This window comes from Notothenia rossii (assembly GCF_949606895.1).
Source record: "Notothenia rossii genome assembly, chromosome: 5".
Lineage (NCBI taxonomy): Eukaryota > Metazoa > Chordata > Actinopteri > Perciformes > Nototheniidae > Notothenia > Notothenia rossii.
Window position 1 is genome coordinate 4,014,927 of NC_136903.1, and position 17,365 is coordinate 4,032,291.

The 17,365-nt window shown below is 39.6% G+C and overlaps 1 protein-coding gene across 1 annotated transcript in view; it reads right to left on the reverse strand.

The window, feature by feature from the left end:
• Window positions 1-15,618: 15,618 nt before the first annotated feature.
• The window catches only part of LOC307038642 (protection of telomeres protein 1-like), a 50,335-nt gene continuing 48,588 nt past the window's right edge, over window positions 15,619-17,365 (reverse strand). The window contains exon 10 of the mRNA XM_079680203.1: window positions 15,619-15,822. Coding sequence (XP_079536329.1) covers window positions 15,634-15,822 — 189 coding nt within the window. The 3' untranslated portion in view covers window positions 15,619-15,633. The remainder of the gene's footprint in view (window positions 15,823-17,365) is intronic.

Here is a 17,365-nt window from a genome sequence, read left to right on the forward strand (position 1 = left end):
CATGCAGAGCCTGCATGTCACTCACTCAAGTACCTTTTCCTTTTGTAGCAAGCAGCTAAATAATTGTAACATGACGTGTTTGAGTTAAATTTGCCTAATTAATATCGCACTTCCTAAAAACTAAATTCTAAAAAAATCGCACGTCCTGCGATGTGAATATCGTGCATGCGCATAACGCGATTATCATCACGACACAAAATATCATGCAGCCCTAATCCGCACCCTAATTACATTTGGGATCTCTATATGGCATCTGCATGACTCCAAAAGACATTTAAACATGTAGGTAAATGGACTGTACTTATAAAGCGCTTTATCCAGTCTTTAAGACCCCTCAAAGCGCTTTACAGACTACATGTCATTCACCCATTCACACCCATTCATACAGAGCAGTGTACCTTACTCTAGGACCTAACATTCACACACATTAACACACCGTTAGCCATCGGGAGCAACTCAGGGTTAAGTATCTTGCCCAAGGATACATCGACATGTTGACTGCATGGGCTGGGATCGAACCCACAACCTTCTGGTTGAAAGACGACCACACTCCCTCACAGCCACAGTCGCCCTAGGGAGTCTGGAGCATCGTACAAATGCAAATACTAAAATGTAAGATGTCTGCTAGAGCTGCACATATATTAAAAATGGTATCAAAATAGCAAAAATGAACAGGTGCAGTATTCAAATCACACAATAAGCACAATAATTGCTAATTAAGTCTTAAATACAATTTTCAATGAAGTACTGTGGAGCTGCAGAGATATCCCAGCCTACAAACGGTATTCTACAGATTTAATAAAACACATTTGTTTTGGACAGATCCTGTTAAAAAAAAAAAAAAAGCCATCACTTTGATATATTTTTCAATTATGATAAGAATTATGCCAACAATGACCAATCACTCCAATATCGTTATCTCAAAATTAGTCAAAAATAATCTAAATTCTTCCTCAAAATGTGTAAAAGTAAATCCAACTTCATCAGGTTTTTACTCCATATCAGCATCTCATTTCTCTCATTTGAGATTGTTAAATAGAGAACTGTAATATGTAAAATGCTATACTGTGCACTATAATCTACACACTCTCCATGTCTTGGTGTACAGATGAGTGTTTCTGCTGATTAAGGTGGCGTAGGAGGAGTGGCAGTTAAGCGTGACATTTTGCAGCCTTTCTTAAACAAGTACCATCGAAATAAATGTTCAATCAGCTGTGTGTGTGTGTGTGTGTGTGTGTGTGTGTGTGTGTGTGTGTGTGTGTGTGTGTGTGTGTGGAGGCGACTGCAGCACTCCTCCTCACCACTCTAGTTCTCAGCCTATCTTTTCATCGTGATGGCCTCCTTTCTCTCCTAATGGCCTTCTCAAAGAGACGCCTGAGTCAATGTTACACAATACTGCCGATGATTCACCAGAGGAGGCTCTGGTAATTGGGGGGAATATTCCTGTTCAAACACTTTTTTTTTCTTTAGTGGAAGAGCTCTCAGTTTGTGTCACACACTTGAGAGTTGATTGACGATATTAAGAATCAGCCGTTAAGAGAACATCCAAACAAAGGGACATTTGATCCATGATACATCATTCTGAGCTGCACTTAATGTGTGTTTTTTACAATGAATTCACGATTTACAGTTCAGATTAGGGTTGGTGCGGATCTGCTGTCAGTCAAAAGTGGTCACAATCACTAAATCAGCTGTGATATTAATGTGTTTCTTCTGTCTTTCAACCACGACTAATCTAACAGATGTTAAAACGGTACAATTCAGACACTGAAAATGTATTTTATCCATTTAAAATTGTTTTGTTTTTTCCCCAAAGTATGAATTCAGTGACTTAGACTACCTCTTAGAGCAGCGCTTCCCAACCTTTTTCAACTCAGGGCTCACTTAAGAATCACATTTTTCTTCGCATCAACCATGAACAATACGGAGGCTAAATAAAGTTCTGATTGGTCAATTCAGAACATGTGACACGTTGTAAATCCAGTCGAACAGACCGTTGCTAAGGACTGTAATGACCGTTGCTAAGGAGGATCAAGAAAGAGAAAGTTAAAGAGGTTCAAATAAAATAAAATCTTAATAATGAAAATGTTACCACACAAATCATAATGTTTTGCAAATTCATTATTTGGCGGCAAATATTGAATTTACATTTACACCCTTTAATATTTTATTTGGGCTTTTAGACGAAGACTGCACACAGTTCATGAATACAACTATTCTTATGGCTAAAATACATATTTTAAAATGTCAATCAAGGAGTCATCTTAATGTAAGGTGTTTGAAGAGTAGAATAAAAATACAATTTATTTTGGAAAAGATTATTGCCACAAAAAAATCAAAGGGTGGCAAAAATAATGAGCTCTAACGAAGAGTGGGATTAAAGGAACAATACATATGTTGCCATGTTGTTTTTTTGGTGGTATTTGGTTGTCAACCTATTTTTGTTTGTGAAATGTTGAAGTGGTCCGACTGACTGCATCTTTATTTATTCTGTTTTTGTTTTGCTGTTGTCTGAGATGGGAATGTTATCTCCTATATGTTATTGTTATGTCCATGTTTGTGTCTTTAGCCTGTACAAAATTAAAATAAAGTATTTGGCGGCCCACTTGCAATGCCTTCACGGACCACTAGGGGGCCGCGGCCCACAGGTTGGAAACCGCTGATTTAGAGGATGCCCCCACAGTTACCTCATTCACACCAACGCAACTCCGGTTCAAGCTCCGTGCTAGAGCTTTTCAGGTTCAGAACCGGTTCTTCAGTTTGGCTCCGGCTCTGTTCACACCGCCCAGAGTCCGACTGGTGCTGCGTCATTGCGTCATCGTTTGAGTCATGACGTAACCGTTTGCCTGCTTCATAAAGCCAAACCGCGGAAACCCCTCACAGCTGACACCGACAACAAAAACAATGGCCGATTGTGCTCCAGCTTCCTCTGCACCTCTTCAGAAGACCAGATCCCCAGTAGGTAGCTGGTCTCTTCAGTGGACCCCTGCTGCTTGTTAAGTTTCTCCATCGTTGTGTACAAACTGTTACTATCTGTGTTCTTCATTTCTGTTTTATTTGTATGTACTGTATGCACCACAACACCAATTCAAATTCCCTGTATGTGTTAACCCAGGGGTTCCCAAACGTTGCCATGCCAAGGACCCCCATATAGCATTATCCTCTGGGGGGACCCCCCTGTTGGCATTCTTTTTAATAACATTATGATGGAAAATATGACAAATTAATCATACAGCTTAATACTGTACATGTTCTTAATATTTATTTGTATTAATAATCAGTTATTCTTCTAAAAAAAAACGTGTATTCATCTTTTGTTTGTCATTCATTACATTCATTGTGTCTTATGTTATAAACATTCTTAACACAATATTAAACAGTGATATCAACAGTAAACATATTTTTTAAGTGATTTCTGTATTTATAATATTTTATCATTTTGAACAGTAATATGAACAATTAACATATATTTTTTGCATTTTTGAAAGCTACTTATGCCTTAATAATATTATATATAATATTCAACAGTAATATTAACACCCACACAACGAGACCAGTCAAGTCCATTTGAAAACTTGGAACATGTCTCTTCATGTGGTCCTACCTTCCACTGCTTTGCAAAATAATATTTCCTCAACAAAGTTGTCTTCTGAAATAAATCTGATGTATGCGAGCAATTCTGCGACATTTGCTACATCCGTGCTCTCATCCAGCTGCAGAGCGAAACATTCACTAGCTCCCACTTGCTCTAAAAGCTGAGCAGATGTTCACTCTCAGTAGCGGCAGCTTGATTCTGATTGGCTTGAAGGGCGGTCGTGTTATTTAAAAACAAAAAATATTAAATGATTGGCATCAAAGGACACATAGATTGATAGACATGCAGTTATTAATAACATCTAAAAAGAAAAAAAAAAATTACTTTAAAAAAAAAGAAATCCCCCTTTCCCTCAAACTTTGCGTGACCCCCCTGGCGGCCCCCCGGGGGGTCGGGGCCCCCACTTTGAAAAACACTGTGTTAACCTACCTGGTAATAAAAGTGTTATAAATAGCGATAAATAAAGCATTCTGATTGTGCGATTGAATCCAAACACAATTCAATGTGTTATACGTTTGTTTTTGATGCTGGGAGATGGAGTCTGTTTACATCCTGATGAAGAAGACAGGACGTTGAGTTTGAACAGTGTTGTTGGTCGGATCGTAACGCTTCTCTTTGTTTTCAGGGACAATACCTCTCTCCTGTTATTCATCTGATTCTGATTGCCGTTGTTGTTACAGTGACCTCGGCCCGATGACTCAGATCATTCAACACGTGGACGATGGAGGCGGAGAAACAAAGACGAGCTGCTGCCTCTTCTAAACCAATTTCATCTGTCGAACCATCAAATCTCACAATCAGGTTTTTTATCTCGCACCAACTGATGCATTTTGTTTCAACAAAAGCTCAAGGTCGAACAACCTCCTTGGCTTTGTGGGACTTACAGGTAAAGTAGTGGGTCTTAAATGTGTACCTGTATAGAGTGGTGCAGGAATGAGTCCTAAAACCAGAAATGAGCATTTTAGACTTCCAGGGATATAAAAATCGAGGAAAAACAGGAATACTGAATCATTTCCAAACTTTTTCAAGCATTAACGCTTTTTACTTCCCAAGAATCACATGACTATGATTTATTTTCATTATCCTAAGTTTGATTACATGCTCAGGCCTGTAGAGAGTGGTGCAGGAATGAGTGATAAACCCCGACATGAGCACTTCTTGATTCCCTTCTTTCAAAGTCAACGTTTTTTTTAATGTGTTTTTGGTTAGCTGGCTGAAATAAGGTCTGTGGTTAACACAAGGAGTTCGACGCTCGTGAACTGTCAACAGGAGGGCGGGGGACCCTCGCTGCGGGGAAGCAGTGTGTGGACCTGTCAGCGCAACTTACATGATGCAGAATTTAACAAACAAATTAAAACAATTGGTTTGAACGGCATAATAATAAGGACGATCGCCCGTTCTGTGATTCTCCAGAACACACACATGGCCAGTCCGCCCCAGTGTAGCATTTTATTTCGATGAGAGATGAGCAGATCGCCTGGGCTTTCAACTAAAGACACAGCCACGCAAAAACTGCGGCATTTGTACAGCTCCTTATGGGTACTGCAATTTGGGAAGTGCTTTCCTCCGTGGTGAAACGATCAGCACTGCACCACGGAGGAAAGCGGCAGAAAGTCACCTGGAGTTAAAGAGAGCGAAGCTGCGCTGCGTGCATTGCTTCCTTCTGCAGGTAACGGGGAGACGCGCTCTGGCGGCGGTCTCGTTCAGGATCCGAAAATACAATTTAAATATTTGGCACACTTATTCCTAGTGTGCCACTGGTTACGGTGCCGCATGCCAATGGTGGCACATGTGCCAGGGGTTGCCGACCCCTGGGTTGAAGGATATTCTACCGACCCAGAAAAATATGTGATTGGTTGCTTTTTTTTTCTAACACAAAACCACTGAAATGCGTAGTGCATGGGCCGAGAAGGATGAACAAATCAACGTAACACTGCAATATTACAGATCAACAACACAGTATACGATTCTCATTTATTCATTTTATATACATTTTATTTTTATAATTAAATCGATTTTTTGTTCCAGGGTATTCTCTGAATACCTTGAAGGCCCTGACGGTTCGCCACTACTAAATACCCCACTGGGAAATTAAAAAAAACTGAGGTTGCTAGCCCAACATTAGCCGCCTTTAGCTTAGCGGTGGGGACGTGAAGTCATGTGACCGTGCTGTAGTTCCTTTATAGCCCAACATTAGCCTCCTTTAGCTTAGTGGTGGTGACGTGAAGTCATGTGACCGTGCTGTAGTTCCTTTATAGCCCAACATTAGCCTCCTTTAGCTTAGTGGTGGTAACCTGAAGTCATGTGACCGTGCTGTAGTTCCTTTATAGCCCAACATTAGCCTCCTTTAGCTTAGCGGTGGTGACGTGAAGTCATGTGACCGTGCTGTAGTTCCTTTATAGCCCAACATTAGCCTCCTTTAGCTTAGTGGTGGTAACCTGAAGTCATGTGACCGTGCTGTAGTTCCTTTATAGCCCAACATTAGCCTCCTTTAGCTTAGTGGTGGTGACGTGAAGTCATGTGACCGTGCTGTAGTTCCTTTATAGCCCAACATTAGCCTCCTTTAGCTTAGCGGTGGTGATGTGAAGTCATGTGACCCTGCTGTAGTTCCTTTATAGCCTAACCTTAGGCTATAACGTAAAATCCCATTGCTTTTAGTCAAAGGACCGCTTGCTGTGCTAACTTCCTGTTCGGCCTACAATAATACGTCATCACTGTACCACCATTATATAGATGACTCTATAAGAGCTTCATTTCATGATCCTTTTCTCTGATCTGTATTTAAAGCAGTGACCTCAGCAAACTCTTATCCTACACATAACTTCACAATCATTATCTCCCCGGTTGTTTTAAGTTAAATAATGTGTTGATGCAGTAAATGAACAGCAGTTAGATGTGCTTAAAGTGCAATGAGCCGCGTTTGATTGTGAAGAGCTCTTTAACGCCTACGGGGTCGAGTGAAAATAAACCCCACTCAGCCTCACACACTCGACATTTAAACGGCTCAATAGCAACAAGCGACAAATGATCACTTCATAGAGCCTTAATTAGGAAAATGAACGAGAAGAAATTAACTTAGGCGAGGGATTGTTTAATCAAGCAAATATTAATCAGAGATATTCGAGTCATTTTCTGTCAGAATTGAAATAGTCAACTAACTAATTAATTCTCCACAGGAAGATAACGAAGCTCCCACTGTTTTCTTAAAACTGCATTACTAAACGGTTGAATATTGCACCTCAAGCAATTTTCGTTTTGTTTAGTTTAGTATCACACAAGCTCAAACAGGGAACACTAACGCCTCTTTATGGTTGATTCTCAAGGTTTCTAGCCGTAAATTAACTCAGACGTTCATAACAAAAGTGGATAATTAGTTAGAAAATTACATTTATTGTTATATTTAATTACGATTCTTTAGCCTGGCTAGCACAGTTTTTCCCATTTAAATACACTAAACAATTTGTACTGATTGCACTCACAGCTACCTCATTGCATTTACATTTCAATTACAAAACGGCATACAGTAAAACTTATATAGTATCCAATGTTTGTATATTTTTTCTATAGTACTATTCTATTCATTTCATTTAAGAGTCCTCTCCTGCTGATGTTCAGGTGTATATCAGTATGTAGTGTCTCTACTTTAAAGAGTCCTCTCCTGCTGATGTTCAGGTGTATATCAGTATGTAGTGTCTGTACTTTAAAGAGTCCTCCCCTGCTGATGTTCAGGTGTATATCAGTATGTAGTGTCTCTACTTTAAAGAGTCCTCTCCTGCTGATGTTCAGGTGTATATCAGTATGTAGTGTCTGTACTTTAAAGAGTCCTCTCCTGCTGATGTTCAGGTGTATATCAGTATGTAGTGTCTCTACTTTAAAGAGTCCTCTCCTGCTGATGTTCAGGTGTATATCAGTATGTAGTGTCTCTACTTTAAAGAGTCCTCTCCTGCTGATGTTCAGGTGTATATCAGTATGTAGTGTCTCTACTTTAAAGAGTCCTCTCCTGCTGATGTTCAGGTGTATATCAGTATGTAGTGTCTCTACTTTAAAGAGTCCTCTCCTGCTGATGTTCAGGTGTATATCAGTATGTAGTGTCTCTACTTTAAAGAGTCCTCTCCTGCTGATGTTCAGGTGTATATCAGTATGTAGTGTCTCTACTTTAAAGAGTCCTCTCCTGCTGATGCTCAGGTGTATATCAGTATGTAGTGTCTCTACATGTCTCCGTGCTTTAATGTTCAAAAAGCTCTTTATTGTTCTCATACTGCCTGTGCTGCAGCACCTCTTTTCACCCTCTGTCTGAAACCAGAGCCCAGTCTGCTCTGATTGGTTAGCTGGCCGGCTCTGTTGTGATTGGTCAACCGCTTAGAGATGTCCCGCCCCTTATTACACACACAATGTGCTGGAGCTTACAAACAATCAGACAATCAAAGCGAGCCAAGAACAGAACCTCCTTGTCATAAACGGAACATTATAAAGACAGATGCTATAGCAGGGCTGTTGTCTCTGAGTGCTTTAGAGCTTTATTTTCTGTCGTGGGACATTTCTGTATCACAAAGATTTGCACATAGCAAACACTTTCTGAACTAACGAACTGTGACTCCTTGTGATTACATGTGTCAGGTCACATCTGCACCTGCTGTTCTTTATGTGTTACTCCCATAACTTCAGCAAGGATGCAAGTCTTTGAAAAGATTAAAGTGACGTGCATGCCACCAAACTCTATTTACTTAAATGCATTATAGAGACCATGGGGTCCGTCTACTTTCAAACCTACCATCACTGTGAATGAAGTGTAAATGTGAATGTTCTTTACGAAGATTTCAAAGTTCGGTGTGTTAAGCTTCCCAAAGTCACCACCTTGTCATGGAAGTGCTTTCATAAAAAGGACATATCGTTTTCTCTCTTACATGCAGCACTTATCAAATGACTATATTTATAAAGTTCCCCTCCTGTGCAAAAGCTCTCTTTCCTCAAATGATAGAGTATTATGAACGAACAGTTCCTGCAATCACAGCCATGAATGTCCTTTCTCTTTCTTTCTGTGTGTTATTCTTAGTGTTTCAACACCCTGATGTCTTTGTCCTTTTGGTTTTTGTACATTGGTAATCAGCATTGCATGGCCTGTGGAGCGACAGGGGGAGAGCTCATTTGTCCTTCTATTTCTTCCAAGGACATCCACCCTGTAATAATCACAAACAACTCCTCTAACAGGATAAATCAGTGAATTATAGCTGTGGAGACCAGCCTGCTCTGACCTCCCACACAGCCTCCGCTGCTGTTTGACTTCACACACAGGAATCTGTTTGAGCACGTATGAGTTTGTCCTCTGGGGACTTTCAGTCGCTTTCTGTTGTTTCTTTATTTGCTCCGATACATCTTCTATACCGGAGAGTCCAAGCACTGCTGCCAGGCTTTTATTCAGAAAGATTCCTCTTCTCTTTTTGCTTGATCACTTTTGCTTTTGGTACACAATAACAATGCTATTACTGTTAATGCAGGACTTTTGCTTGTAATTGAGTATTTCTGCGTTGCTACTTTTACGAAAACACAACGTATTTGCTCATTTTCAGGTTCATATTTGTGTTGCTTAATATTAACTTAAAGAGGCCCTATTATACTTTTGGAGGGTTTCCCTTTCCTGTAGTTTCTCTCCCACCCCCTGACTGAAACGCCTCCTTTGGACTCCTTTGTTTACTTCCTGAACATAGTGACATCACTCTGTAACACTCGCGCTTCTATTGGCTAGCGCTCCAACACATTGTACGTGATAGGCTAAGGGGCGGGACATCTCAAAGCGGTTGACCAATCACAACAGAGCCGGCCAGCTAACCAATCAGAGCAGACTGGGCTCTGGTTTCAGACAGAGGGTGAAAAGAGGTGCTGCAGCACAGGCAGTATGAGAAAAATAAAGAGCTTTTTGAACATTAAAGCATGGAGACATGTAGAGACACTACATACTGATATACACCTGAACATCAGCAGGAAAGGACTCTTTAAAGTAGAGACACTACATACTGATATACACCTGAACATCAGCAGGAAAGGACTCTTTAAAGTAGAGACATTACATACTGATATACACCTGAACATCAGCAGGAGAGGACTCTTTAAAGTAGAGACACTACATACTGATATACACCTGAACATCAGCAGGATAGGACTCTTTAAAGTAGAGACACTACATACTGATATACACCTGAACATCAGCAGGAGAGGACTCTTTAAAGTAGAGACATTACATACTGATATACACTTGAACATCAGCAGGAGAGGACTCTTTAAAGTAGAGACATTACATACTGATATACACTTGAACATCAGCAGGAGAGGACTCTTTAAAGTAGAGGCAGTACATACTGATATATACCTGAACATCAGCAGCAGAGGACTCTTTAAAGTAGAGACACTACATACTGATATACACCTGAACATCAGCAGGAGAGGACTCTTTAAAGTAGAGACACTACATACTGATATAGATCTGAACATCAGCAGGAGAGGACTCTTTAAAGTAGAGACATTACATACTGATATACACTTGAACATCAGCAGGAGAGGACTCTTTAAAGTAGAGACACTACATACTGATATACACCTGAACATCAGCAGGAGAGGACTCTTTAAAGTAGAGACATTACATACTGATATACACTTGAACATCAGCAGGAGAGGACTCTTTAAAGTAGAGGCAGTACATACTGATATATACCTGAACATCAGCAGCAGAGGACTCTTTAAAGTAGAGACACTACATACTGATATACACCTGAACATCAGCAGGAGAGAACTCTTTAAAGTAGAGACACTACATACTGATATACACCTGAACATCAGCATGAGAGGACTCTTTAAAGTAGAGACACTACACACTGATATACATCTGAACATCAGCAGGAGAGGACTCTTTAAAGTAGAGACACTACATACTGATATACACCTGAACATCAGCAGGAGAGGACTCTTTAAAGTAGAGACACTACATACTGATATACACCTGAACATCAGCAGGAGAGGACTCTTTAAAGTAGAGACACTACATACTGATATACACCTGAACATCAGCAGGAGAGGACTCTTTAAAGTAGAGGCAGTACATACTGATATACACCTGAACATCAGCAGGAGAGGACTCTTTAAAGTAGAGACACTACATACTGATATAGATCTGAACATCAGCAGGAGAGGACTCTTTAAAGTAGAGACACTACATACTGATATACACCTGAACATCAGCAGGAGAGAACTCTTTAAAGTAGAGACACTACATACTGATATACACCTGAACATCAGCATGAGAGGACTCTTTAAAGTAGAGACACTACACACTGATATACATCTGAACATCAGCAGGAGAGGACTCTTTAAAGTAGAGACACTACATACTGATATACACCTGAACATCAGCAGGAGAGGACTCTTTAAAGTAGAGACACTACATACTGATATACACCTGAACATCAGCAGGAGAGGACTCTTTAAAGTAGAGACACTACATACTGATATACACCTGAACATCAGCAGGAGAGGACTCTTTAAAGTAGAGACACTACATACTGATATACACCTGAAAATTAGGAGAATATGGCCCCCTTAATAATATTTACCTCTGCAAAGGAAGTTATGTTAAATCGTTTTAAAACTTGTCAGAAGGGTGTAGCTTGAAACAGTAAAAAGGACTTGTACAATTTTCAATTTTCACGTGTAACCAAGTTTCATGAAAAAAAAAGTGTTGTTATATTCCTCCAAACAGAAAGAACAAGCTGAGCTCAAAACATATTCTCTCTTTCCTTTGGTTGAGGTAAAAAAAAAAAAACGTAGATAAAAATAAAACAGAATGGCTCACATGAAGTTTACCCCCCTCTAAGTGTGTGTGGACTGTTAACTGTGTCCGAAATGTAATAAGCTTAAGCAAATGCTTTCAAAACTGTTGTCAGTGTGAATTTTCCTAAAACGATGCATTTAGGGTCTGATGTGTTCAACGGAGCTCAGTAATAAATCCTGTCTGAGATAAAACAGGACTGACAACTATACAGCAGTGTGTGTGTGTGTGTGTGGGTGTCTAATTCAATGCGATGCTGCAACAAACACGATGTGATCTATGTCTTACAGTCCTGATAAAGATAGATGTTTCCACACACACACACACACACACACACACACACACACACACACACACACACACACACACACACACACACACACACACACACACACACACACACACACACACACACACACACACACACACACACACACACACACACACACACACACACACACACACACACACACACACACACACACACACACACACACACACACACACACACACACACACACACACACACACACACACACAGCTCTTAAAAAAGGATTTGTCCTTTTTTAAAAGCTAAATTCATGATATCTACGGTTATTCTTCATGTAGGTGTTGTTCATACATCTCATCAAAAAACCCAAAAACAACCCAATTCTTTTAGGGCAGCATTGTAACCACCATTTTGAGATCTGAAATGTAGAAAAGCATTAACTTGAATTATATTTAGACATGTATGTATTCATCAATGTTCCACCTACTTGTAAGTACCCAATGGTGAAATGCTTACATATCTCTATACAACCATGTAGCTGTATATCTGTTTCTATATAGCTGGAATATGATCTGTGAGTGGGAAAAACACTTCATATGTTTATATATTTATCAAGGATAATGAATATTATAATGCAAAAAGTGATACCTCACAATACAGTGAATCATATTGCATTGCAGTATCAGTCACAAATAATCTCAATTTTGTATTTGTTTCAAATGTTGCAGTCGTACACTCTTTAAAAAGGCATTCCTATAAAATTGTACTTACGAACGACACTTAAACATGTATTTACTCACTTTCCTACCACTGAAACCTCCCACACATGATACTGAACAACAGTATAACTTATTTAGTAAAACTCCTTCCTGTGAAGTGACAGCAAAGTCTGCGGAGCGTATGTAAATGAGCCTGTGTCTGCAGCGCTGATAAGAAGAGCAAAGAGGATCAAAGCTGCAGTTTCACTTCCAAAACAACGCAGGCGAGACGGAGAAGAGCGAACAGAGATCTCAGATTGCATCTTTTTCTAAAACCCACACTGATTATTGTGAGGCGTTTGATCTGAGGTGAGCCGGAGGTGCTGGGAGTAAAAACTGTTTGCACAACAGAGAGAGAAATAAGTGATTAACGAGAAGACAGAGGTCAATGATGTTCTGTACAGCAAAGAGAGGACAAGAGTGGATACAGATTCATCTCTCAATACAAGAGTCTGAAGGTCTGTGGTAAAGTTTGATTTAAGGACTTGATGATTTAAATTAAATTACCACACTGCTCAGTTGAATACTCAATGCTGATTGGTCTATTAGGAACTATCTGTGAGCTCTGCTAAGGAGAATGTTCTGATCAAGAGATGATCCGTCATATAAAGGAAGTCCGGTTAATTTAACGTCCACAGTATAAAAAAGAGCACAAGAGAAGGAAAGAGGACTTGAGAAATCAGGAATAAAAGACACTATTAAACAAGGAAGGGAACAATATAAGAAGACATACAGGAAGTAAACACTGAAGGGAACAGCAGAAGAAGACATACAGGAAGTAAACACTTAAGGGAACAGTAGAAGCAGACATACAGGAAGTAAACACTGAAGGGAACTGCAGAAGAAGACAGACAGGAAGTAAACACTAACGGAAACGGCAGACGAAGACTGACAGGAAGTAAACACTTAAGGGAATAGTAGAAGAAGACAGACAGGAAGTAAACACTTAAGTGAACAGTAGAAGCAGACAGACAGGAAGTAAACACTAAAGGGAACAGCAGAAGAAGACAGACAGGAAATAAACGCTAAAGGGAACAGCAGAAGAAGACAGACAGGAAGTAAACACTAAAGGGAACAGCAGAAGAAGACAGACAGGAAGTAAACACTAAAGGGAACAGCAGAAGAAGACAGACAGGAAGTAAACACTAAAGGGAACAGCAGAAGAAGACAGACAGGAAGTAAACACTTAATGGAACAGTAGAAGCAGACAGACAGGAAGTAAATACTGAAGGGAACTGCAGAAGAAGACAGACAGGAAGTAAACACTTAAGGGAAAAGTAGAAGCAGACAGACAGGAAGTAAATACTGAAGGGAACTGCAGAAGAAGACAGACATACAGGAAGTAAACACTAACGAAAACGGCAGAAGAAGACAGACAGGAGGTAAACACTAACGGAAACAGCAGAAGCAGACAGACAGGAAGTAAATACTGAAGGGAACAGCAGAAGAAGACAGACAGGAAGTAAACACTAAAGGGAACAGCAGAAGAAGACAGACAGGAAGTAAACACTAAAGGGAACAGCAGAAGAAGACAGACAGGAAGTAAACACTAAAGGGAACAGCAGAAGAAGACAGACAGAAGTAAGTAAACACTAAAGGGAACAGCAGAAGAAGACAGACAGAAGTAAGTAAACACTAAAGGGAACATGATGTGGGCTGAACAGTTTTTCAAGACTTGTTAATAGAAAATAAAATGCAAACAGACTTGGACATTTACAGAAAACCTCGATCAGTGGTGTCGTCACAGTTTCAGCCGTTGGTACACAGTTTCTTAACACAGTAAACACTGAGCCTTTCATTTCCAACGGACTCTATCCCAGCACCACATACATATTCAACTCAAAACAAACATTAACTCATCTCTGGCTCCAATATCCATCCCTGTAGGGTCAAACAAACATCGAACAGAGCAACTAACCCTGACTGATTCCTGTTGTATCTGATAAATCCGTGTGCAATCAGCAGGTTGCATCAGAAACAATCTCTGCGTCTCACTCTGTAATCTCACTGAGCTCAACACACCGGCTCGGGTTTATCTTTTATTTACCAGAAATGTTGACTGAAGCTGTGAGCCGTCCTCCTCCAACTCTTCTTAGGACTTTCATTTGTTGGTTTTTACACACTCAATATCATAGTTAGACACATCATGTACGGGTGCAAACCGTTTTTACAATAAAAGCAGTAGTAAGGGTGTTTTCTAATGTTTCGAAAGGTGGAGCTCAGGTCGGAGGCTTTTGTTTGGTTTTCGTTTTTATTAGAAACGTTTAGGGTTGTTGTTATTTGTGTGTTCCTGAAGGTATAAATGAAAGATCTGGTTTTGAAGATTTTTGCATTGTATTGCTGACCTTTCTTGGGAGTGGGAAGAGTGGAGAGTCACATCCATGTTATAGGTTCAACATGTCTGAATATATGTGCCGGATATTAACAACAAATCACACAGAGTCAAATCTTTCTGTTTCTGGTGATCCATGAAAACCAAGCAATCATTCAAACATTTAGAGATTGGTTTTGTGTTGTTGGACTAATTCAATCGATAACAGATCAAGTGTGAGTCAGGAGTATGAGTTTCTTTCTTATTTTGTGAACTATTCAAGTCAACAGAAGAAGCTAAGGCTTTCGAAAAGTTCATTACAGAAACAGAAAAGAGAGTGTTTTAGTCATTTCGAGCAGTGCATCTGTTCTGAGCACCACAGACAGAAAACCTTTGTTTTGAAAGCACGTTAGGCAAAAAAAAAACACTTCTTGTTTGGAGCACTCAAGCTGATGCGCTTCCTGTATTCTTGCTGTTTTTAGTTTGTAACCTTATAGCTGATTTCCCTTTTTGTAAGTTGCTTTAGATAAAAGCATCGGATACATTAAGTGTGACATAACACAGCGGCATAATAATAAAACTGCAGCAAAAGAATAATTAAATATCTACAGCAAACAGAGACGGTCACATAACGAAGTAAATATTAACACTTTTTAGTCGTGCAGAAAACATATTGGCAGGTACGTAATTTCACGTTATTATAGAACATTATTAACAACAATGATATTGCACATGTTATATAGCAGCGAGTGTTTTGTAACGATGGTAATGATATTTATAATGCACTTATTGTTGGTGTGGAAGTTCTCACTTCCCTTTACTGAAGGGTGAAGAGTTATAGAGTTTGATGGCCACTGGGAGGAAATACATTAAACTATGAACTCAAGCTTTTGTAAGATATTGTGTTGCTCTGACCTTCAGCTGCCGAGCGTACTCCACGTGGTTGTCGTAGACGAGGATGTTTGCGATGAGCCTCTCTCTCTCCGGGGGGAAAGAGGACGGTCCCTCCGTGGCGTCAGGCTCCACGATCACCTTCAGCAGAGTGTAAGCACTACTGGTCCCGTCCCACACCTGGAGACAAAACACAGGACAGTGAGACTCCAGGGCTTCGATGTATAAAGAGAACCAGAGGTGGGAAGTAGTGGAGTTCAAATACTTTGTTACTATACTTAAGTACATGTTTCTGGTATCAGTACTTTACTCCACTACTTATTTTTCTGACCACTTTTTACTTTGACTTCTTACATTTTGAACACAAATACCTGTACTTTCTACTTCTTACATGTTGAACACAAATACCTGTACTTTCTACTTCTTACATGTTGAACTCAAATACCTGTACTTTCTACTTCTTACATGTTGAACACAAATACCTGTACTTTCTACTTCTCACATGTTGAACACAAATACCTGTACTTTCTACTTCTTACATGTTGAACTCAAATACCTGTACTTTCTACTTCTTACATGTTGAACTCAAATACCTGTACTTTCTACTTCTTACATGTTGAACACAAATACCTGTACTTTCTACTTCTTACATGTTGAACACAAATACCTGTACTTTCTACTTCTCACATGTTGAACTCAAATACCTGTACTTTCTACTTCTTACATGTTGAACACAAATACCTGTACTTTCTACTTCTTACATGTTGAACCCAAATACCTGTACTTTCTACTTCTTACATGTTGAACTCAAATACCTGTACTTTCTACTTCTTACATGTTGAACCCAAATACCTGTACTTTCTACTTCTTACATGTTGAACTCAAATACCTGTACTTTCTACTTCTTACATGTTGAACCCAAATACCTGTACTTTCTACTTCTTACATGTTGAACTCAAATACCTGTACTTTCTACTTCTTACATGTTGAACTCAAATACCTGTACTTTCTACTTCTCTCATTTTCCAAACAGGCTGGTTCCTTTAGTCTGAATGTGTGTTTGGTGGCGTGATCATTATTATTTAGAGTCATTGCGTGCCTATTGATTTGAACACGATCTGTGTATCCATCATTTCCTGGTCTTCTCTAAAGAAGAGGGACCAATGGAAACGTTGTCATGTTGCCGTTGGTCACCATGGAAACATTCATTAGCTAACAAGGACATTATTGTTCTATTAATATAAAGGGAGGTCAGGTACTCTTTAAAACAGCTGCTAGTTATGGGTACTTTTTACTGAAGTACATTTCAAAGCCTCTTTACTTTGACTTGAGTCAAGAAGTTTAGTCAGTACTTCTACTTTCACCAGAGTATTTTTAAACACGAGTATCTGTACTTCTACTTGAGTAAAGCATGTGTGTACTTTGCCCTCTCTGGAGAGAACTGAGTAAGAGTTGTTGGAGGCGGGACCCCGTTCATTACCATAATAGCTTCTCAGTTGTGCATGAGGCTAAAGCGACCTCAGTCTCAAGAACAAAAAAAACCTGGATCGTTTTGGATCTTCCACAGGCATGGGGTCCATTTTTTTAATGAAATACCTCGATTTAGACATTGTGACGGTGTTGTAGGTTTGGTGCTTTAATAAAATACTACCACAGTGAGAAATTTGACAAGTTATCATTATCAGTAATGTGGATATGATGTCTAAGTAATGGCCAATTATAA